At 33.6% G+C, this 23,396-nt stretch overlaps 1 protein-coding gene across 4 annotated transcripts in view; it reads left to right on the top strand.

The window, feature by feature from the left end:
* The window catches only part of LOC120768898 (potassium voltage-gated channel protein Shaw), a 31,002-nt gene extending 14,428 nt beyond the window's left edge, over positions 1-16,574 (top strand). Inside the window, exons 2-9 of one of the 4 annotated variants that reach the window (XM_040095653.1) lie at positions 805-968; positions 1,275-1,485; positions 1,549-1,666; positions 2,309-2,503; positions 2,580-2,798; positions 3,818-4,421; positions 5,010-5,138; positions 14,731-16,574. In XM_040095653.1, the coding sequence (XP_039951587.1) occupies positions 1,277-1,485; positions 1,549-1,666; positions 2,309-2,503; positions 2,580-2,798; positions 3,818-4,421; positions 5,010-5,138; positions 14,731-14,912 (1,656 nt within the window). In that variant the 5' untranslated portion in view covers positions 805-968; positions 1,275-1,276 and the 3' untranslated portion in view covers positions 14,913-16,574. Of the gene's footprint in view, positions 1-804; positions 969-1,012; positions 1,486-1,548; positions 1,667-2,308; positions 2,504-2,579; positions 2,799-3,817; positions 4,422-5,009; positions 5,139-8,354; positions 8,697-11,432; positions 11,668-14,730 lie in introns of those variants that run through there. The other 3 variants (XM_040095654.1, XM_040095652.1, XM_040095655.1) reach the window with 3 other exon arrangements.
* Positions 16,575-23,396: the final 6,822 nt, after the last annotated feature.

The raw sequence follows: 23,396 nt of genomic DNA, 5'->3' as shown, positions 1-23,396 counted from the left end.
TTTTTACCCAGATGTATATTTTAAGTTACTGTTAACCAAACAAATAGCGCTAAAACTTTCTGTGTAAGCATACCATCAAAAATGTCTAATCTTGCGATAAAGTTACCAGATAGCAACACTAGGGTTTGCCAAATCCCGAAATATAAAAGGCAATCTACGTATCAAGTTCTTTTTGTCTATAAGAAACCCTCTTTGTGTAATATAGTAATTCGTTAGGCCATCGTTAAGATTCTACTGGACACTAATGAACCTTTTGAAGTATGAATGTATTATCAGCTGATTCATAGTATAGTTTGCTGTATAGTTTATATTTCACGTGTTCCACTGAGATGGGCCTTCAATGAAAACGAAAAAGAATGGCGAAGACGAATAGATTAGAAAATTTTAAATATATATGGATATATATAATAATTTGATTCCTTTCATCCTTTTATCTACCTTCCCTATAATCGGCGGTCAAAAAATGTTAGGATCTCTACCAATATCACTAATCATTTCAAGTATTATTTTGAGGATTATAAGTTTTATGCAATCCGTGCCTATGTTCAAAAAAAAAAAAAACACGAAAGGGATCAATTTTTCTTGCTTTGACAGTCAAAAATGTGTTACAAGAAATAAAACCAATTAATTAAGGGTCAAGGTCATTACAAGATGTGTCCGTGTGAATTTTTTCTTATATACCAATATGCTCGAGAAAAAAAAGAGTAGAATATCGTTACATGAAGTTTACCATCTTTTGGAATTTTCCGAAGTTCTCTATATGAAGATTTATATTTCAATAAAATCTCCAATCTTCTCTTGCAGATGATATGTTAAACGCTAGTGACCAGCTACAGCGCCTATGTCTACAAGATGAACTACTGTTAACGGTACAATACAAATGCAGCAACAATATTTTATTATCACACGCAGGCGGCACATTGAAACTGCATATCGCGACGGGAGCGTACAACAATAACAACTGAAAGGTTTGCAATTGAAGCAACAACAACAAAAACAAATATAAAAATAAAATCACATATCCCCATAAACAACATTACAACAACACACAACACAAGCAATATAACGTTAATATCATACTTATATAGTAACTGTAGTTAAAGTCGACTTAAGATCACACGCACACAGACACACAGGCACACACACATAAACATAAATACATACCAAGGCACACACGTAAATATATACGGTTTTTATGAGGCACCAACAGACACGCACTTATCAAAGCTCCCAAATGAAATTCATACCTAAAAATATGCACTACTCGCATGCAGCTATGAATCTGATAAATATGGATTCGGAAAATCGGGTCGTGCTGAATGTGGGCGGCATTCGGCACGAAACGTATAAGGCTACATTGAAGAAAATACCCGCCACCAGGTTGTCACGCCTCACCGAGGCGCTAGCCAACTATGATCCCATATTGAATGAGTATTTCTTCGATCGGCATCCGGGAGTCTTTGCTCAAGTACTTAACTACTATAGGTGAGTCCAAATATATAATATATATTAATATTTTTTATGCTAATGAAATTGTTTTGTTTTTAGAACCGGCAAGCTGCATTATCCTACAGACGTTTGTGGGCCACTGTTCGAGGAGGAGCTCGAGTTCTGGGGCTTAGATTCGAATCAAGTCGAGCCATGCTGTTGGATGACATACACGCAGGTTGGTAGCTCGAGTAAAAACTGTAGTGAGCGAGCAGTTTATACCGAGTCTTTGTTTAACGAGGTGGGATCTGTCGAGCCTAATATTTGTTTTCAAACTTTTTGACTGCGAATATCCTGGTTTATATGTATGTAGCTCTTAGTTCTCAGTGCTTTCTGCAGTTTATGCAGTAGCAAAGCTGAATCCTTATGATGATACTTATGATAAGACATGATAGAGAATCGACCGGAACGGTCCGCTTTGTTATACGTAGCACATGTCGACAGTTCACCCATCCAAACCTATCCCGTGACTATTTTCTTATCAACTCGTTTGAACTCCATTTCCCAAAATGTCGCGACAATGTGACAAGATCGATCGCTTAGTAATTTCCACAGTCAATAAAAATCATAGGACCATTGAATAACTAACTTAACTGAGCAAAAAGAAAGATAGCTCAATTGTCTACAGCCTTCAGGCTTGGCGGTGGTCTCTTCGCATAGTATTCATTAATCAGTGAAGAGACTCCACTATATATCAGAAGCGTATATCCTTTATAAAGGCCATGTTTAGAAGGAAACTTCGTTTTTGTTCCTTTACAAGATATATATTGTATTTAATGTATTCATATCACTTTCACCTTTGTTCCTTTTCCACTTACAGCACAGAGACACACAAGAGACATTAGCGGTATTAGATCGTCTGGATTTAGATACAGAAAAACCGTCCGAAGAGGAATTGGCACGCAAATTCGGTTTCGAAGAGGACTACTACAAGGGCACGCTGTCGTGGTGGCAAGAAATGAAACCGCGCATCTGGTCGCTCTTCGACGAGCCATACAGTTCGAATGCGGCCAAGGCAAGCACATAACCTCACATGTTAACATGTAAACATTTCTGAATATTTCTCTTCGTCTCTGCTTTGTTTAAAACAGACAATCGGCGTAGTTTCGGTATTCTTCATTTGTGTATCCATATTGTCATTCTGCCTGAAAACACATCCGGATATGCGTGTGCCGTACCTCGTTAATACATCGGTGAATACATCCAGCGGTAATATGGCTTGGTACATCGATAAACCACAAACAAATGCACACATAGCTTTCTTTTATATCGAGTGTGTTTGTAATGCCTGGTTCACGTTCGAAATACTGGTGAGTATCATGCTACGTAGGTGTTGTTGTTGTGTGTGTTGTATAATATAGTATAAAGGAATATTTTTAGGTTAGGTTAGCGTATTTAGGTGCACGGTAGGTTAGTTTTCGAGTGGCTAGATTATAGCTATAGTATGGGCTTCCGCATGCAGTCTCAAACTCTCGAGTGTGCTTCAGAAAAGAGAAAAAGTATCCTTATTGACTATAAATATCATAGAGATATTTATGTGTATAATTGCCATTCGGCCAACTCTTGGCTTTTATTGCAAAACTAGTCGTCTTCGTCATTCATTGGCATTACCTGATAAAGCCTTTTTTATTGTGGACCCCTGTTAAAGTTTACTACACTGTTTAGTAGACTTCAAAAAGTTTCCATTTACGTATTAAACTGTGTCCAGTGATCTCTATAAGTAATCATGTTGCCGACGACTTCCTATGGAACAATTATAATCATTGCTCTGAAGCTCCGAGTGCTTCTAGTACACCTAACCTTTGCTTTTAGTTGTTTACCGGTCTTTACTGGATAAAAAATCCGGTCCGTTCCGGTTACATAGACCCGACTGTCATGGGAACGGCACCTGCTTTTAATACAGTTCTTCATATTTAATTCCCAGACTAGAAATTCTATCGACTTCAAGTAGCCGGAGCGTTTCTGCTGGTCTTTAGGTTAAGGATATATCAATGTATTATATATGGTTAGACAAATATCTGTCGAGAAGACTTAAATGCGTGGAGAAATTAATTTGCTAGGATCTCTGTTGAGAATTTGATGCTTTAGCTTCTCCAACTACTGACTATTGCTCTTCAGTTCAGAACTAAGACAAAAATACACCACTTTAGTAACTTAGCCTTAGAATTTTCAGTGTGTCAAAATATATATAGAGTTCTAGAACCTAGAGCCTAGAGTATAGTATATCCATATTTAATATATAATATTCATTTATTTTCTTTTATACCTAACCTTCAATGTAAAATGCAAAGCAACAACTAAAACCTACTCTCTTTCACCATTTTTTTAGGTTAGATTCATATCCTCGCCAAATAAATGTGAATTCATAAAGTCATCTGTTAACATCATAGATTATATAGCAACGCTTAGTTTTTATATCGATCTTGTGCTTCAACGGTTCGCCTCTCATTTAGAGAACGCCGATATTTTAGAATTCTTCTCAATTATACGTATTATGCGTCTATTTAAATTGACGCGTCATTCGTCCGGCCTTAAAATTCTGATACAAACGTTTCGTGCATCGGCAAAAGAGCTCACGCTGCTGGTGTTTTTCCTCGTATTGGGCATTGTGATTTTCGCAAGCCTAGTTTACTATGCGGAACGTATACAACCGAATCCGCATAATGATTTTAATAGTATCCCGTTGGGTCTATGGTGGGCACTGGTCACGATGACCACCGTCGGTTATGGTGATATGGTGCCGAAGACCTATATTGGCATGTTTGTGGGCGCATTGTGTGCGCTTGCCGGTGTGCTAACGATCGCACTGCCCGTACCCGTCATTGTGAGCAACTTTGCCATGTACTACTCGCATACGCAAGCACGAGCCAAACTGCCGAAGAAACGGAGAAGAGTGCTTCCGGTTGAACAGCCCCGTCCACCAAGGTTGCCAGGTGAGTAATTGCTCTTTTTTTTCAATTAAAATTTTTTTTATAAATTTTATTGTTTATTTTTAAATATTGAGTTGCGGATTTTTTTCCCTTCGTACAAATTTTTTTTACATAATAGGTGAAATGTCGAATGAAAAGGTTGTAATTTTACGGATACGCAAAGTTCGTTCTTTTTTCATTTCTTCGCCCCTCCGTGTAATGGTTACCTCGAGAAACTATCTCGATAAAATCGGCTAGAGGTTTCGCAATAACCAAGTTAGCTTGGTGTTACTAATAATGAATTGGACCGGGTTTTATCACGCCCACAAAAGGTTGTTAAACATATATAGAAACGAAGGCCATCGGTTGACAACTTCGTCAAATAACGAGATTTGATTTTCCGAACGAAGTTATGTGCAAGAAAGTCGTCATATACATCCATATTTTCCAATTTGCGCGTTTTTAAAATAGGCTCGAAAATTCAATATCCGGTTCCGGTTGCGCATAGTATTGAGTTTTTAGAATTTTTTCACAGTTTCATTTGAAAATATTTCTAATTTATGCTTTCTACCACCAATTTATTAGCATTTACTAACATTCACTGTCTTCCAGGTCAAACGGGCGGCGTTAGCGGTTGCGGTACACCCGGTTCCGGTCCCCATTCCGGGCCAATGGGATCTGGCGGCACCGGTCCGCGGCGCATGAATAACAAAGCGAAGGATTTGGTCAGTCCGAAGTCAGGTAAGTGAACGTTGTTGTGCGCCTAAAAGTCGACTAAGTTTGTGCATTTCCTATTTATTTGCGCTACTCAAACATAAATACCCAAAAAATATGCAGTTAAGCAAATTTTCTATATGCGCAACGGCTTCTTTCCATATTTTGTTATGAATAAAAACCAAACAAAAGCAAAAAAAAAAAAAATTGCAAACCCAACATGCAAACAACAACACATATACGTGCAATACAATATATAGCATATTGCCATAATAATAAGCAAAATTTGTGAGAATTTAGTAGGCATAGACTGGCTTCAAATCGCACCACAGCAGCGGCGTTCTACAGCCTATACAACAAACATACTCGTACTTATAAATATATATATAAATGTAGCTAGTTGGCTAGTCACCAGCATATCACTAACTGAAACATAAACATAAATACTTATATGTATGAATATTTGATGGTAAGCGCGCTAGGCACTACCGTAGGCACTAACTATGTTAACCTGCCCACTTCCAGCTAACCGAAAATTGCAGCTTTTATATGCCAAACCAAGCAGCAAATGTTCCGCACCGCCAAACATAGACGTCTAATCAAAAATTTATACTACAATTTTCACTCTAACAAGCATATGTGGGGTCATGCGCCTATGCGTATGCTACGAATTCATACAGAACACATACATGTATATATATTGATATATATAGCAAGCAACAACTCCAATTTGTCGTACCCAAGCAACACAGCAATATCCACCCATCCCCGTCTAGAAAATTTTAAATTACCTGCTGCACGCGTACCCCTAACAGTAAAGAAATCCTCATAAATACATACAAACATCTGCATATTCATATCAGTGTGGCTATATGCCACAAACATCAGCTATTACACGTGTATATGTGGACAGCCATACGTACTCATATTACCTCTGCCCCTCATACTCATGTGTCTGAAGAGTTCACCTGCGTGGGTACGTCGGCCGGTGCGTTCCGCCCCTCAATCTGTGCGACGAAATTTAATAACAAAATCCGCTATTTAGGTAAATTTAAATAGTCCTACTACTTAGGTGGGCGTCATAGTTGTTTTAAAAGATTAGTTCGATTTTTTTTTATTTTCTATATTCTACATGTTTATCCGTAAGTTTGTAAGCTATATACATATCGACTTGAATGTGCGTTTGTGTTAAACGTCTATATCCTATTCAAAAGCGTAATAATATGTTAAAAGTGATTTAGTCGACTCGACGCCGAGCTTATACCGGAAAAGTTAGAATGTGGAGCAAAGCATACATTTAGGAGCGCATTTTAATAAGCTTGTGACACAGATTCTGAGTTTTATCAAGTCAATAGGAATTTGCCCAACAGTTCAGTATAATATTCGCCAAAGAACACTTGTACCCGAAAAAAATCTGATAATAGATCCCAAAAAGTATATGATATAAGCGATAAATATTTTACATAATCCTTTTTGGAGCCACTGATTTATATTTAACAACATTTTTATCAAAACCCTTTTCCTTGAGCAACAAGTACGAAAGTAGTGACTCGCTGTGCTCCCTAAATTATGAAGAGGGGCAGTGAATCTGTTAATATTTATTCTAAGTTGAGTTCACGGTGTCTTAATTCAGAGAATGTTCTTAGAAAGGGCTGACAAACAGATCAGGGCATGATGGAATGCCTAAGAGGCATCCAGTAGCGCCAAAATCATGTTCAAAGAAGTGTAAGCAAAGTACATATACTTTTTACTTACGTAGCCTCGAAAGGTCTGCAGGACGTTTATTGGTCTAATGACAGATCACAACCTACTAGCATCATATAAAAGTCGGATAGGCATAAGTAACGATGATATATGCAGAAAGTGCAGGAAGTAAAAAACCATGAGACAGCTCCATTACTTCTGTCCAGGATTATCCAGAACTCGGCTCATATTCGGTAGTCGCAAAAATTTTTTCGTATTTTGTCAATAGATGTCGTTGCAGTCGTATATCTCAAATCAGGGAAAAGATTGACCAGGACTGTCACATATGCAGCCATGACATCGCTAAGAAACTAAACATTCATAATCAAACAGTTTTGAACCATTTAAAAAAGGCCGGCTAGAAAAAGAAGCTCGTTGTATGGGTACCACATGAATTGTCTGTGAAAAATTTAATGAACCGAGTTACATCTGCGATTCTTTACCGAAACTAAAGGAAATCGAACCATCTCTGAAGCGAATAGTAACAGGAGACGAAAAATGAATCAAAAACGACAATAATGTGTGAAAAAGATCAAGGTCCATGCGTGGTGAACCTCAACAAATGGTCGCAAAGCCAGGATTGACGCCTCGAAAGGTTATGCTGAGTGTTTGGTGGGATTGGAAAGAAATCATCCACTATAAGCTGCACCAGCATGGTCGAACGATTGATTCTACATTTTACTGATGAGATTAAAGCAATCGAATTAAAAAAAAAAATGGCCAGAATTGATCAACAGAAATGGCTTCGTCTTCCATCAGAACAAAGCTAGACCACACACATCTTTGATGACTCGGTAAAAACTTTGCTGGAAAGTTTTAATGCATCCACTATATAGCCATATCTTGCACCATCGGACTACCATTTGTTTCGGTCAATACAGAACTTCCTTAATGCAGTAAAGTTGGCTTAAAGAGAAGCAGTTTTTCGCCGAGAAACCAGAAAAGTTTTACATTGATGGAATAATGTCTCTAGCGGAGAAATGGCAAAAAGTAGTCGCCCAAAATGTCACATATTTGGTTCATTAACGTTCATTATAAATATAAAAAAAAAGTTGAAGTTTGATTAGAAATACGAAAAGAATTTTTCGACTACCCAATATAGAGCAAAATGTGTCAGTAAAGTGTAGAAATTTATTTTTCAGTTTTTTCTTTTTTTTTTACAAACCGATATGCGTGATAGGTTGAAGGTTTTGCAGCCAATCTAATGAAAGTTTTGCGTATTGGAAAATGGTTATTTCGACTCCTTATCGAAGTTTCAGGCCTTCTGCTAACTAAATTATGGCTTCGCCTATAAGTTATAATATTTCTCAGGTCATGGACCCTTTTTAATTGCTCGTTTAATTTCAACAAATATTATATACTCCTTTACTTTATATAATGTATGTAAGATATGTTCAATATATATATATAATTATATATGTACGTACGTATGTACTGAATATCCTATGTGCTTTACCTGTTAACAACATTATTGTGCATTATTTGTTTTTGTAAATATAGATGAATACTCAACAATGATTGGCAAGCCAAAGGATGGTAAAATGGGTAGGCTGCTTTGAAATAAATAGCGGCGTTGCTCACCACACATAGCGGTGCCACCGACATTAGCCATGCATACAAGCGTCAACACTAACAATCACAAAAACACTGTTGTTGCCAATGTTTCTGAAAATATTGAGTGCAGTGAAAGGCAACAAAGAGTGTGCATAAAGCAAACGACGAAGACGCGAGTAGGAAAAATAACGGAAATGCTTGAGTGTAGGCTTTGAATTTGAGTAGACAAAGCTACTAGCGGCAATACAAAAACATCCATCCAAATGAAAAAATACAACAACAGCAATAATAAATGAAAAACCAACAAACACATATACAGCCAGCTCATTGTAAATAAATCATAAAATGCACAAACGGCGATTTTCACCAACACACACACATACATACATACATATACACAGTAAATGTAATATAAAAAGCGCTATTTGCATGTAGTATACATACATATATAAATACACACATACATATATAAAATCAGCACACCGCATTATTAAAGAGCCTTCCTTAGATAACCTAAAACACCAATAACTCCAAAAGTATATGTATGTATGTAGTCCAACATCGTCTCGAGACTCGAAAAGCCATCACACACACACACACACAAGCCACTTAACTGTTAACCAGATACATAAGTATAAGTTTGTAAGCAAATTAAAGTGATCCGTAGCGCTGGAACACTGATCAGGCAACAACAATAACGCCATTAATATAATTTACCAAAGAATAAAGAAGCAAAACAAAAGACATCCCCGATTCAAATATGGCAACAACATATACAACGCTCGATCATACAAGCACCCCCATCCACCATTGGGCCCCTACCAACAATTTATGCTTTTTGCCGAAACGCTAGCTTCGTCTTGCATCGTACTTTCTTTGCTGTGGTATGTGTAAGTTGCGTTGTGTAGACTTCCGCTTGAGTCCCTCTTTTGCGGGGTGTCTCGAGGCACAACAGCGCTACTTACTTTTATATCGTCGTTTGCTTTTATTTTACGTAATTTGTTATTGTCGTAATGGCGTGTCGGTATGTGTCTGTTATTTTCTTCCTCTTCTTCTTATTCTTCTTCTTCTTCTTCTATTACTACTTCTAAGTTGCATTGTTTGACGCCTGGTGTTCTCATAAATGTCTAGCTACAGTGCCTTTATTCCGTTGTGTAATATGTAATTACGAGGTATTGCTCTCGAAATTTCTTCCTTGAGGCGGAGGATATTACTGTTTAAAAAGAAAATAGATGTCTTTCTTCGAAATATGTGAATATCTTATTTTAATTAAATTATTTCATTACGATAACTTTTCTTCAGGATTAGAGGCTCTCAAAAATCGGTAGGGTGACCCTAATTTTGGATTTTTTTTGCTGAGTCGAAGTTTTATGATTTAAAAATAATCAAAACTAATGTATTCGACATGCGACTTGTCGAGAAAATCATATTATTTATTATAAGGGTGCTCCATTTTTTTATTTATTTTTGTTTAACGGCGTTTAAGAAAATAGCTACGGTTCTTCGAAATATGAAAATATCTTAGAATAGTTAAATTTTCTCTTTATGATACATTTTTTTCAGGATTAGAGGCTCTCAAAATTCCAATCTTTTTTTATTCTTTTACTGAATTTTAAACGTTGTTTTACGGCTTAGAAATAATCAAAACTATTGTATTCGAAATGGGATTTGTCGAGAAAATCATATTATTTCTTATTAGGGTGGTCCATTTTTTTGTTTTTTTTTATCGGTTTACATGCTATGAAATTTTCATACTTCTTTTATAGACATAAAATATTTTATCTATATTATCTACTTCTTTTCGTTTTTGATTTTTATATATCAGTAGGGTGGCTCTATTATCGAAAAATAGTTCACTAAATTCTTACTCTTTAAATTATATTCACAACAGGGTGTGCCGAATTCTGATTGGTTAAGAAAGTCATGTTATTTACCATTAGGGTGGTACATTTTTTATATAAATTTTTATTTTAAGGGCGTTTACTTATGGCTAATAAGCCATAAAATTGGACATGCTTTTTAGCCCCAGTCCTTGGCCGGATAAATAATCCGGGTCCGCTCACGTTACGTAGACCTGACTTTCGTGGGAACGTACTTTCTACTAGAGTGGTGAAATATTTTATATATTAAAGTAAAAGCTTTAATTTTTTGTTTCAAACTTGCTTCAAAATTGCCAAATTTGTTAAATTTCGCACGAATAATTTCTAAGATTTTGAAAATGTGGAATTTCCTGAGGAATAAAGTTTTATAAAGGAATAACTATCATACAAGCTGTCACAGTAAACACATGTCTTTGAAAGTTTTGTTCAGTATGCTTCCACGAATAGCATGCGAGTCACTTTGTAGATTAAAATTTGTGCGTAATTATCTCAAAAACTCGCGGTTTGACCGGCGAACCGATATCAGCCGTGAGGTGTATTTCTGATTTAATAGGCACATAAATAAGAGAGGTTGTCGACAATGGAGAGCAATCCTAAAGAGGCTTAACAGCCTATTTTATAATTTATTTCGTTTAAGAAACTAAATTTTTTAGAAAAAATAATACAATTTCACAAATTTGATCAAATTTAATTTTTTAGAAAAAGTTAAGAATTTTCTAAAAAAATTGTGGACTACCCTAATTTTTTTATAATTCTAAAACTAGAAATTTTGTTTTTGAAAAAATATTTTTTCCATGAAAATGTCGACCATCCTAAAGTATTCCTTATCAAATAACTTCCTAATTATTTTATGAAATTTAATTTTTTTTTGGAAAAGTTATAAATTTTCTAAAATATTATGGACCACCCTAATTAATTTATGCGTCACAAAATTCTTAATATAAAAACTTTATTTTTGAAAAACAAAAAAAAAACCACGAAAATGTGGACACCCTTAAAGTATTCCTCATCAAATAACTTCCTTAAACCAGAAGTTTCCAATTGGTTTTTTCTCTAGTTTTTCTTTGAACAATACTTAATTTCGTTTGATTTCAACCAGGTAACCGACTACTTTTCATATTTTTTCAACTTTTATATCTTTCAGATATGGCCTTCAGTTTCGACTAACTATTTGTACATGTTGTTGTAATACCCGATAACGTAACCTCAATTCTCAAATACAAATCAAACAAACAAATCGTGTGCAAAAATTGAATTGCACTACAAAACACTATCATGATTTTAATTTCCATAAATACCGTTAAATTGTAAATTTACCAATTGTGAAACAAAACACCAACAAAATGCGAAAATATCACCAACAAATTGAAACGAAACGAAATGAAACAAAATGCGAAACAAAAAATCAAAAAACGAAATTAAGTCAAAACGAAAAGAAAGGTATCACAAAAATGCATAACTGCGGATTCTGGGCGGGTGTGTTCATCTACCTAAATGTACATTTTTCCTCATTTATTTACTTGTAACAAATTTTATATATTCTTTCCTCCAGACATTTACCAAATAGTGCAATTATTTGTATATGTAAATATACACGAGTATTGAACCCGATTTTTACGCTGCTCCCAAATAGCACCATCCTTTAGAATAGAAACATTTTAGTATAGGTGTGAATAGCCTGATGACATTAGTGTATCACTTGAATCCTCTCTCCTCCATTTTTTTAATATAAACTATATATTAATCTATTTTAAAAAGAAAAAATACTAATTGGCGTCTCTAATTATTTAGACAGTGCTGTATATATGTTTTAAGCTGACTTTAAATCGAAATTTGGTTTTTTTATTAAACTATTTTATATAATGCATGTTAACGATATTACAAATCTGTAAATATTATGTACAATAGATAATAATATTTTTGATTGAGTGAAAATTGCTTTCAGGCCTTTTTTTGTTAGAAAAATCTCTCCCGATTTTTACTTTTCACTTCAGACTACACTAGAAACTCTCAGTACCAAATATTCAGACCTTCATTGCTTTGTTTGTCCATTTTTATGTTTTGTTTTCGATATAAGAGATAATGCAAATTTGCAATTTTAATTCAGAAAACCCGAGGATTTTTCTCGTAGAAGAAGAAATTGTTTGCAGTGGTGATCACAGAAGGCTTTCAGACTTTTCTTTTAATCTGAGATCGTTAGGTTTTACAAATTTATCTGAATTTTTGGAGAGTGCTCCATAGACCCAAATTGATTTTTAGATAAGTTGGGACATTAATTAATTAAAGAAAGCTTCTTCTCCGCGTACATATCTCCGAGAGATATGGTAGATGGGGTGGAGTCGCTGTACAAGAGGCGCAGTGAGCTTTTTGACGGATGGATCGAAGCTCATGAGGCAGTTTGGAGAGGTGACTTCTATAGAAAGCTCTCAATCAAGTCTTGTTTCACACCGCCAGACCACTGTAGAGTCTTTTAAGCAGAAGTGGTGATCGCTGCCAGGTAGCAACAGATGTACTTTCTTTTAGGAAGGTATCCATCCATTCCGATAGAGAGCTGCTATACAGGCCTTGATGTAACTGACAGAGATCTCAAAGCTAGACGTCTGGTCACAGCGGAATCGTCGGAAATTGTAAAGCCGATGAGCATACAAGAAAATGAACCCATACTCAAGTTCCATAAGGATGAGAACGAGCAGATCTTCATGCACTCGGGCGCTGGATCTATTATGGGCTTCGAGCGAGCTCAACAAGCGTTGGTTGCGAAAGCCTTCTAGCCCAGAGTCTAACGCAAAAAGTCCATGAAACCACTAGCGCTTAGCAAAGTTCACATGACCGCATTGATAGGAGTTCTAACTACTTAGGCACTCTCCTATTGGCACTCATACGATGATGCTAAAGATTTTGGAGGACGCAATTTGTCAAAGTTTCATTGAGGAAGCTGATCTGAACATTTGCCAGACAAAGGTTGAAGCATCTTGGCTGCAATACTTTCTACGGACCCGGGGAAATGGCTGGAGTAGATATTAACCGGGTCAATAAATCAATAAAATTATGGCAGGCTCTAGCCGATTTGTAGAAATGCGACGATCTTCTTGTTCCATACTTTGCAGTTCTCGGCATCACAATGGCCAAACTTTTCCAGCAGCCCAAGTGAGATTATTCGTGACTTCACGAGAAATCAGCTTATGTACCTTACCTGATCTAACCTTACCCATCCATCAGATAATTTTCAGATAAACAATTAGAAAATGGTACTCATTCGAAAAGTCCTCTCAGCAACATTTTGCGGCTTAATCATAAAGAGAGGTCTATTTTACTTCAGTCAGTACTAGAAGCGAGCTTTCCAAACTACATAATATCTATATTAGGTACAAAAGAGCACTCATTTAAGCTCGTGAAATAACTGCAGCCTTATAAATAGAGAAAAAAACGGTAGTATAGTTCAGTGTTGCCACACTTTAAGATATTTTTTTTAAGGTGTGGTTGAGTTTAGAGAACTTGAAGCTGAACCGATTTGAAAGTTTTTTAAAATTTACAGTGATGTACTAAGAATGTTTGAAAAAAGTTTGAGGGTTGCCACCTATTTAATTTTTTTTTTTAAATCAATATGGGTATCAAACTAAACAGTTTTAAGATGTCTTACAGTTTAAAATATTTTTGAGAAGGGTTGCCACTTATTTGATATTTTTAAAATGCAATATGGGTATCAAAGTAAACAGTGTTAAGAAGGCTTACTGTTAAAAATATTTTTGAGAAGGGTTGCCATATCTGTATTTATTTTCAAGTGAATTGATGGAGGGAAATAACTTCGTAGGGCTCTAAAGTTAAATTTTCATTTAAAAAAACGAACATTTGAAACAATATAACTGTTATTTTTATTAGCAGAACTGTAACTGAGGGAGTCACAAACAAAACGACGCTTGAAAAGTTTTTTTTATATTATTTATATTTGATTTTATTATTTCTAAAAAATATTGTTTTTCTTACTGAAAAGCACAGTCACTCAATAAAAAATATTTTTAAGCTCATCTATGTACTTTGTATATAATAAATTGAAAATTATGCCTGCCTTGCTTATGTAAACGCTTTAAGAAATAAAAACACATTTGAAAATAAATTTTTGCATGCTTTTACACCTATTTATTTCAGTAGCATTTTCACTCGATTATTTAGTTATAAAAAAGTAGCAGAAACAATTGAATTTAGCGGAGTTACTTAGAATTACCGAATTTTTCTACAATCTGGCACCGCTTGGTCTCTAACAACTTGCAGCTTAGCTCATTAGAATTTACTTGCATCGATTGCACCGGTTACAGTTACTTGAAACTAGCTTTAAATTTTTACTAGAAAACATTGCTTCGTAAATTTATATATTTTATTAATACAAATAAACGTTTTTTTCTTTCTCTCTGCAACTTGCACTTTGTTGGCGCATAACTAAACAGGTCCTATCGGCGCCAGCATTGTGGCGATGAGTCCGCGCACTATGTTGGACTTGAATCCGGCATTGGCGATGAGCAAACCGACTTTCGAATCAAAAGGTCCACCAATCACCAGCAAGGATATCAAGGATACGGCAAACATACGCAATCCACTGGATGGCGGTGGCAAGAAGAACTTTTTATAGATGTAGTATTTGTATAAAAAGTAGTGAAGAAATCAATGAAAACAAAACACTAACCAAGAATTGAAAAAAATAGTAAATAAAAATTATTATGAAAAATTATATGCGAAAGTAAGTGAACATACGAAACTGTTTGAGAGTGAGAAGCAAAAGAAAAAACGACGCAAAAAGGTAGTAGAAGGGGTAACAAAAAGGGTAGTAGAAAGTGTAACAAAAATGGTAGTAGAAAAATTTATTGAAAAAGGAAGAAAAAAGGGAGGGGAAAAGGTTGTGGCGAAAGTAGCAAAAAAGTAGTAGAAAGTGTGTCAGAAAAGGGAGTAAAAAAGGTAGTAGCTTAGCATAAAAGCGGCAGAGCGTGAATTGTACCAAACCAAAATGCATTTTAACTAATTGAATAATTAATTTATATACTACTTAGCTAAAAAAATAAATAACAATGTATGAAAAGAATTGAATTGAAACCTCCGCACAACGCGGGAAGCCTACTAGTTATTTCTAATATACATGCATACATACATATATACATTAAATAGCAAATTCTAATAGCCTAAATATTTCTAACCAACTGCATAAATACATATTAACCTACAGCCAGCATAACTTATACTACTACATACATACTATGGATTTACCTAACATATTACCTACTACTTAACTAAAGCATATACCAACAAAAAATACATACCTGCATACATACTTATAACCTAAACGCAACCAAAATAACGCTTTTATGCCAAAAAATTATGATTGAAGAGAAGAGTTAGAAATGTTGCTAAATACCGCTACTTTATGAAAACAAAGTAAATATATGAAAAAGTACTAAAAATTTCAACGCTCAACTCAAAGCTTCAAAAAACGCAGTTTACAAAGAAATCTATGTTTAATCGGTGCAACGGTATATAATTATGAAAATTCCAAGTAATTAGAAACAGAAAATATTATATTTATGTTAAAAATAGTAATTTTGGGAAACGAAGCGAAATAGGGTGTCACAAAATGAAAATAAAGGGTGTTGCGTTAGTTTTTTTTTCAAGTCAGTGATTTTTACATTATTCTAAATAATTTTTAACTAAACTTGCTGACACAAAAAAGGTAGTAGAAAAAGGTAGCAAAAAAAGTAGTAGAAAACGTTAGTATGAAAAGTTTGCAGAAATAAAAGTATTAGTTTTCTGAATCTATTTAAATGTTTGTGTAAATTTTAGTTCTATTCTTTTATATTTATTTTGAATATGTTTATTTTTTTACTAGTGTTATTATTATTTTTTATTTTTAATATTGTACTTCCAAAAACTCAACTGACATATCAGCCGCCAATTGATTTATATATAATATATACCTATGCCTTCTAGATAGCTTAATATATGTATATTTTTTGTCAGAATTTATTATTTTTAGAGTTTTAATTAAATATTCTTCGCCAGTATTCTAAAACCTTAGTCTTATACGAATCTAAGTAAATATTACATATCCAAGCCTCCTGATCCGTTTAAACGTATATGCGTACCTAAATACATACATACATATATCAAGTGGTAACCAATCGAATTGAAAACACTTTTTCTTTTAACTAAGTCTAAATTAGTGAGCGACTTTTAGAAAAAAATAAAATGTTAGCGTTTTTTTATGCAAGAACTAAATGAAAAATTATAGTAAATTTATATATAAAAGAAGTTTAGAAAACAAGTACAATAATAATGAAATAAAAAAAATTTGTTTTTCTTTAAATCTTTTTTTATATATATAGATATTTTTTCAAATATAAAAAAATAGGTTTTTTTTTAATTGTGACAGTAAGAGTATAAAATAATTTTTTTTCTGAAAAATAGTTTTTTTTTATTTAAACACAATCTTTTTAATTTGAGAAAATTTTATAAAAGATATGAAAAATAATTCTTTAAAATAAAGTCAAATATAAAATTTGTTTTTCTTTGAAAAAATAATAAAACACTTTTTTTGCAATTTAATAAATAAAAGATTTGTAATTTTTATGTTTTTTAACTTAAGTCAGTTAAAAAACTAAATCTACACTATTTTGAGTTGTGAGCTTCAAAAAGTTTTATTTATTTTATACTTTTTTGTACTAAAACACTTTTCAAAAAAAAGTAATTTCTAAATTTTAATTGAAACATTTTTTTTTTGAAAAGAGATGTAAAAAAATTGGTTTTTATTCTTTTTTTAATCAAGCAGCTTAAAAAATAATTTTTTTTTCTTCTAAAAGCTTCAAAACGATTTTGCAAAAAATATGAAAAATCAATAATTTCTATACATTAAATTAAATATAATTTTTGGGAAAATTAAAATAATACAAAAAATTTGTTAATTTTGGTTTTAATCAAGACAGCTTAAAAAAATAAAAATATTAATTTTTAGTTTCAAGACTTCTAAAAGTTTTCTTAATTTCGTATTTTTTAATACTAAAACACATTTGAAAAAAAATAGTAATTTCTTCAGATGAATTGAAAAGTAACATTTGTAATAGCTATAAAAAAATAAAATAATTTTTATAAGAAAAGTAAATATTTTTATTTTTTATTAATGTTTTTTATTATTTTTATTTTTTTTTAATTTTTTCTTATTTTTTTTTTATTAATTAAATTTCTTTTTATTCAAGGAAACTTAAAACAATCTAATTTTATTTGTTTTTTTTTTTTAATTTCATAAATGTTTCGAAAAAACATAAAAATTAATATTTTCTATATTTTAATTAATTAGTGTTTGAAAAAAAAAATCAAACAAGTTTTTATTTTTGCTATAATGAAAGGTAACTCTGTTTTTAAGTAATTTTTTGTTAAATATCGCAACACTTTTATTTGCAAAAAATTATTTTTTTTTAAGAATAAATGGTTCAGTAGTTTTTATTTTCTGTTACAAAAATGTTCTGATACACTTCTATTAAAGTTGGAAGCAATTTTCTTAGTTTTTTTGAAAAAAAAAATTTGTCTATATTTAACACAAAAAAAATTTAAATTGGTAAAAAATTTTAACTAAAATAATTGTTTAAAAAGTTGCTAATAAGTTTTCACAAAATTTAAATTATAATATTATGGTTCTTTTTATTTCCTCATGGCAAAAACAGTTTTTTTATTTTTTTTTTTAATTTTTTTAAGAAGTCTGTATAGATATTAATATTTTTTTTCAGTGATTTTTCATAAACTTAGTAAATATTAATTTTTTCAAGCCTTTTTTATTTACAATTTAAATTAAAAAAAAAAACTGTGACATAAAATAATATTCGATATTTTTTTGCAAAAATTTTTTCAGTGTTATATCTAACTAATTTATTTTTTTTAATTTAATTATATTTTTTTCCTCAAATTTCAATTTTTTTGTAATATAAAATTTTTTCTAATTAAATTTTTTATATATTAATCTTTTATTTGCCAAAATTTGTTAATTATTTTTTAATAAAATTATATATATTTTTCCTAATATAAAATTTTTCTAATTAAATTCATTTACTTCATTTTTTTCTCAAATTTTAATTTTTTTCTGAAATTTTAATTTTTTTTATATTTAACTTCTTTATTTACTAACATTAAGAACTGTATATAAAATCGAAAGAGTTTCTAAATACATATGATGAAAAATATAAATTTTTAACTAACAAAGAAATAAAAAATTACATAAAAACAAAAAAATTAAAGCAATACCAACTAGCAAATTGATTAAATGATATAAAATTAAATAAGTAAAAAAATATACATATATTAAAAATTAATTGAAATGCGTGCTTAGAAAAAAAATTGCAATAAAAATTCTAAGCGAACTATAGAAAATACACACATCTAAATCTACTGTAATTAAAATTTAAGCAAGTAAACAATTAAAAAAAAGAAAACAAAATAAAAATTATAAAATAAAACAACAAAAAATCCAAACTACGCGTAATAATAATTTAAGCTTTCGGAGTGCGTGAGCGTTTTACGATGAATTTGTTAAGTTTTTCTAGCAATTTTCTAAAATTGTACTTTATCTATACATACGTACATACAAAAAAACATTTACTAAATACTATACATAAATACATACTATACATATATGTAAATGTACATATGTTTTACTTGTTGTTCACTCGTTGTTATGTTATTCTTGAGAACTCTACATTATTTTCTTTCGAAGCAATTATGTAGTTTAAACCAAAAAACAGCAACAAAAAATCGATATTATTTCCTTGCGAATATAGACATTAAGCTAAACTGTATACTATTGAAAAATGATATTATTCCTTTAATGAAAATTGATAAATAAAAAACAAAAACAAAAACAATAAAAAATATAAACAAAAAATATTTCTCATAAACAAATAAGTGGCTTTAATGTTCATAAAAAAGGGGGTTGAGGCTGAGCAAAGGAAAGTTCAAATATATCGCCATGTTATGGCATGTCTCAGCTGTACAAGGCATCTTCTGGTAAGTAGTGGCAGGAAAAATTTTGCAAAGAAAATCCACGGTGACTACGTGTAAACAAATGCTTTGATCATTTTAGTGTCCCTCACTGACCATACCTGATAACGATCAAATTTGTTTATCAAAGTATTATGTTAAAGAGGGAAGAAACAGAGAGAGCCGCTGAGCATCAGTAAGAAGGATGCAGGGTCATTAAAAACTAATCAGACGAGAGAGAGAGAGACACTGAGAGACATTGCCGCCTAGTGTAAACCAGGAAGAATTGTGATGAATCGGGAAGAACCAGAAAAAGCCATCGGGAATCAGTCAAAACCGTGGAAACACATTGAGAACCAGAAATGACCAGTGAGAAAAGAACCGTGTAGAGCCACTGAGAACTAGCCACAATCGGGTAGAGCTAATGAGATACATACAGAACAAAAAAAAGCTGGAACTGATAACTAGTAAAAACCACGGAGAGCTACTGAAAACTTTTGAGATCCAGGAAGGACCCGTTTGAGCCATTAGAACCACGGAGAGTGACTGAGGATCAGGGTAAGCCGCTGATACCCAGGGATAACCGGGGAGAGCTACGAAGAACAAGGAAAAATCAGATCAAACCGAGAAGAAATAGAGGAAATACCAGTGAAAAACAGGGAGAGCAATTGAGGACCAGGGAGAGCTACAAGGAAGCACTGGAACCAGGGGAGCCACTGAAAACTAGGGAGGGTTGCTGAGAAGCAGACAGAGCCAGGTAGAGCCAATGAGAGACATGCAGAAAAAGCGGAAAATGGGACTGATAACAAGTATAGTAAAAGTCGCTGAAAATTATTTCTAACTAGCAAGGGTCCCCGAGAGCCACTAAGAACCGGGGTGATTCACTGACAACCAGGGTGAACATGTGAGGACCGGTAAGATATAATGACGATTAGGAAATACCAGTGAGAACCGGGTAGAGCTACTGAGAACTAGTGGGATTCAGGCAGAGCTACTGAGAACAGGCCGAAGGAGTGATAGCTAGGGAGAACCAGGGAGAGTCACAGTTCGTTTGCCCCCTTAATAAAATCCATTTACGTTTGGTATATGTAAAGTAAACTATACTAGAACCGCTAAAATTATATAGCCCAGAGAGTGGGCAGCACAAGGTACGTTTAGCTACCCTTCTGTGGGCATTTGATAGTCGCTTTGATTTTCAACTCTTCCGATTACTTGAGAGATTTTGTGAAAAGTTTTGTACCAAAGGCTTAAACACCTGGATTAGAACGTGGAATCCAAACCATGTTTCGCGGAGAGGTAGATACCTTTAATCATCGGGTATCTATCATTGGGTTCAAATTGTGAAATTTTCTACTTAAGAAAGGCTCAACTGATGACAGACAACACCAGAGTTCAGGATAAAAATATTGATCAGGTCAAATATTTAGCTGTTATTAAAATAAAGAATGTTCTGAATTTGTATCAAAGCTTCATAACGTCACAGCTTCGGTCTCTTGTGCTCTCGACCCCTCGTGATACTAATGATACAAAACGGACCACATGGTAGTAAAAAGTTAAGTTCGACTGTAATTCGTTTCATTTTAACTACTTTAGAAAAAAATAATGGCGTGCTTAAAGGTCTACGAGACTTTTCATGAACCAATGAAACTGAGAACAATATTTAAGTTCCCTTCGCTTAAGGATTGTATATATTTGTAAATAATACTTCACTTACCAGTAGTAGGTATTGTTGAGTTTGGATCAATAGCTGTAATGAAAATAAAAAAATGTCTTCAATTAAACTAAATTATTGAGCAATTAGTTATTAAAAAATTACAATAAAAAAATATAAAATTCTATAAAATTAAAATACTTAAATAATTTTTCACAGTGTACTTGCATACAATTTCCTTTGTAAACATCACCCAATTAGCTTAACATGAAATAAAGCCTAACAATAGTGACCAGCTTGGCCCCGACTCCCATAGGAGACAATCATTCATTCATTCAGTCTGCTGTGCTACAATTCTTTTGAATACAGTTATTACAGTTATTTTTTTTCTGCACTTGTTGTTATTGTAATTTGACAAGTTGACCAAGTATAATTACAGACAGATACAAATGTTTTGTTACCGTTATCACCAACCACCCGGTGACCGGAATTTCCGGTTTATTCAGCCATCATTTTTCACAGCCAGCAAACAAGGGTTAATCACCTTTTACCGTTGCCGCACAACAACATTGGGGTTACATTACTTCCATACATATTGTTGGCATTGTAATAGAAAGATGCGAAATGAGAAGGAAAAATAGAAACAGTAGTCAAAACAGGAGTGTGACGTTTTAGAAGAAGCATGCATAAGTGAGGACAAGTGTGTGAATGTGTGAAAGTATGTGAGTCGGTCTGAAATTATGTGAGTAGGTGTGTTTGTGCATGTTGACAATTTGCAGCAGCCCAAAGCAGCAGCTGTGACAGCTTTGCAAGGAATTTGTTTGGTTGCAGGCATCTGGTGACTGTCTATAGTTGCGAGCGCTCAAGAAATGGCCCACTTATGAACGCGTTACAACAACAACATACACCCACGGTTAACGGGCAGGCAAATAAGTGAATGTGAAACGTCAACACTTCTCTGCTAAATGTAGAAAAATATATTATAGTAGGTCTGCTTTCGCTATTTGCTCTCTCGACACTCTCTCCCACGCTTGGATTTTGCATGCGCTGGTGTTGCCAGCTGAAATGTTTTTGTGTTTACATATACATAAAACTGATTATTCGGAATATTTCTAAATTGAGATACTGCATTGCGTAATCCGACTAAACAGGTGATTCCACTTTAATTCGATTAATTTTTTTTTATATTATGTTACGCGGTTATAGCCGAAGGATGGAGTCATGGAGTTCACGAAAGTGAGGAAAGTACTCTGAGCGCTATACACTTGGGAGTAGCCAGAAACGATTCGTTGACACACATATGACTCAAGCAGATCACGACTTCCCGTCTTAGACCAAGTATCCTCTGGGTAGTCAAAGAACATTCACTTGAAGGCAAACTAAAGTCAGAATGCGAACCATCCCTCCACAGGGTTGTGCGCTGGGCGCCGTACCCAATGAAAGAATACCCGGATGTGAGACCCCCGTTTTCAATCCGATTCATATACCATATAATTTTAGATGTCTCTCTCTCTAGCATTCTAGAAAGGTGGAACCATTTGTATTTACGTCCTCTTTTTAAGCGAATTTACTATTATAAAGTTCATTATTTTCGTAAGATAAGTATCATAGAAAGCGCAATCTGCAGGAGTTAGGCTACTCTTTATGACTGCCGATAAAATGTGGATCCAGTGGTACACACCATCGGAAATCAGGGAAAAGTCGATACATGAACTTCACCCAGCAAACTTGACCCGAAGGGAGCGAAGACTCTCCTATCGTCCTATCATGGAAGAGCTGAAACAATGAACTCCGCCCAGCAAACTGAAGAAAGAGCAGATGGTCCTATTAAGAAAGAGTTGAAACAATGAACTTCACCCATCAAAATTGCGACAAAGGAAGCGAAGACTGCCCTATCGGCCGATTCGTCGCCAATTTGAACGCAAAAATTACACATTTGACGAAAAAAGTGCTCTTCGACTATGACACCCATTGGCTTACAACTTATTTACCTTATTCTCCAGATTTGGTCCTGTGCGACTTCTTTTTGTATCAAAATATGAAAACGGAGAGAAATTTGAGTCCAATGAGAGGATTTTCACAGCTGAGGCCACTGAGGTCTGCTATAAAAATCGCCCAAAACGTATATTTCAGTTTCGGGGTTGTAGAAGTTGCAGCATCGCCAGGTCAAGGATTAAAATGATCGATTTTTTTTCAAAAGTATTCGTTTTTTGTAGATTATATATTTATCAGGCCGCTTTCAAAAAGTGTATACGGGGGCATTAAAATCTCTTTCAAGACAGAAATTAAAGAGAACTCTTTTCCTAATAGACACAAGGTGTTACTGGATCTTTATATGCTTCTCAGTTTCCAGTTTGAGTAAGAAACCTTTGGTTGCTCGAAAAAAGCAAAAATTTCAAATTTTCAAAACTGAAAAACCGGCAACACTAGTGCAGCGCACGATTTCCAGTTTAT

The sequence above is a fragment of the Bactrocera tryoni genome, chromosome 2 (assembly GCF_016617805.1).
Source record: "Bactrocera tryoni isolate S06 chromosome 2, CSIRO_BtryS06_freeze2, whole genome shotgun sequence".
In the NCBI taxonomy this organism is placed as follows: domain Eukaryota; kingdom Metazoa; phylum Arthropoda; class Insecta; order Diptera; family Tephritidae; genus Bactrocera; species Bactrocera tryoni.
Note: the sequence above shows the minus strand (reverse complement) of the source record. Positions and strands in the feature narration are given on the sequence as shown.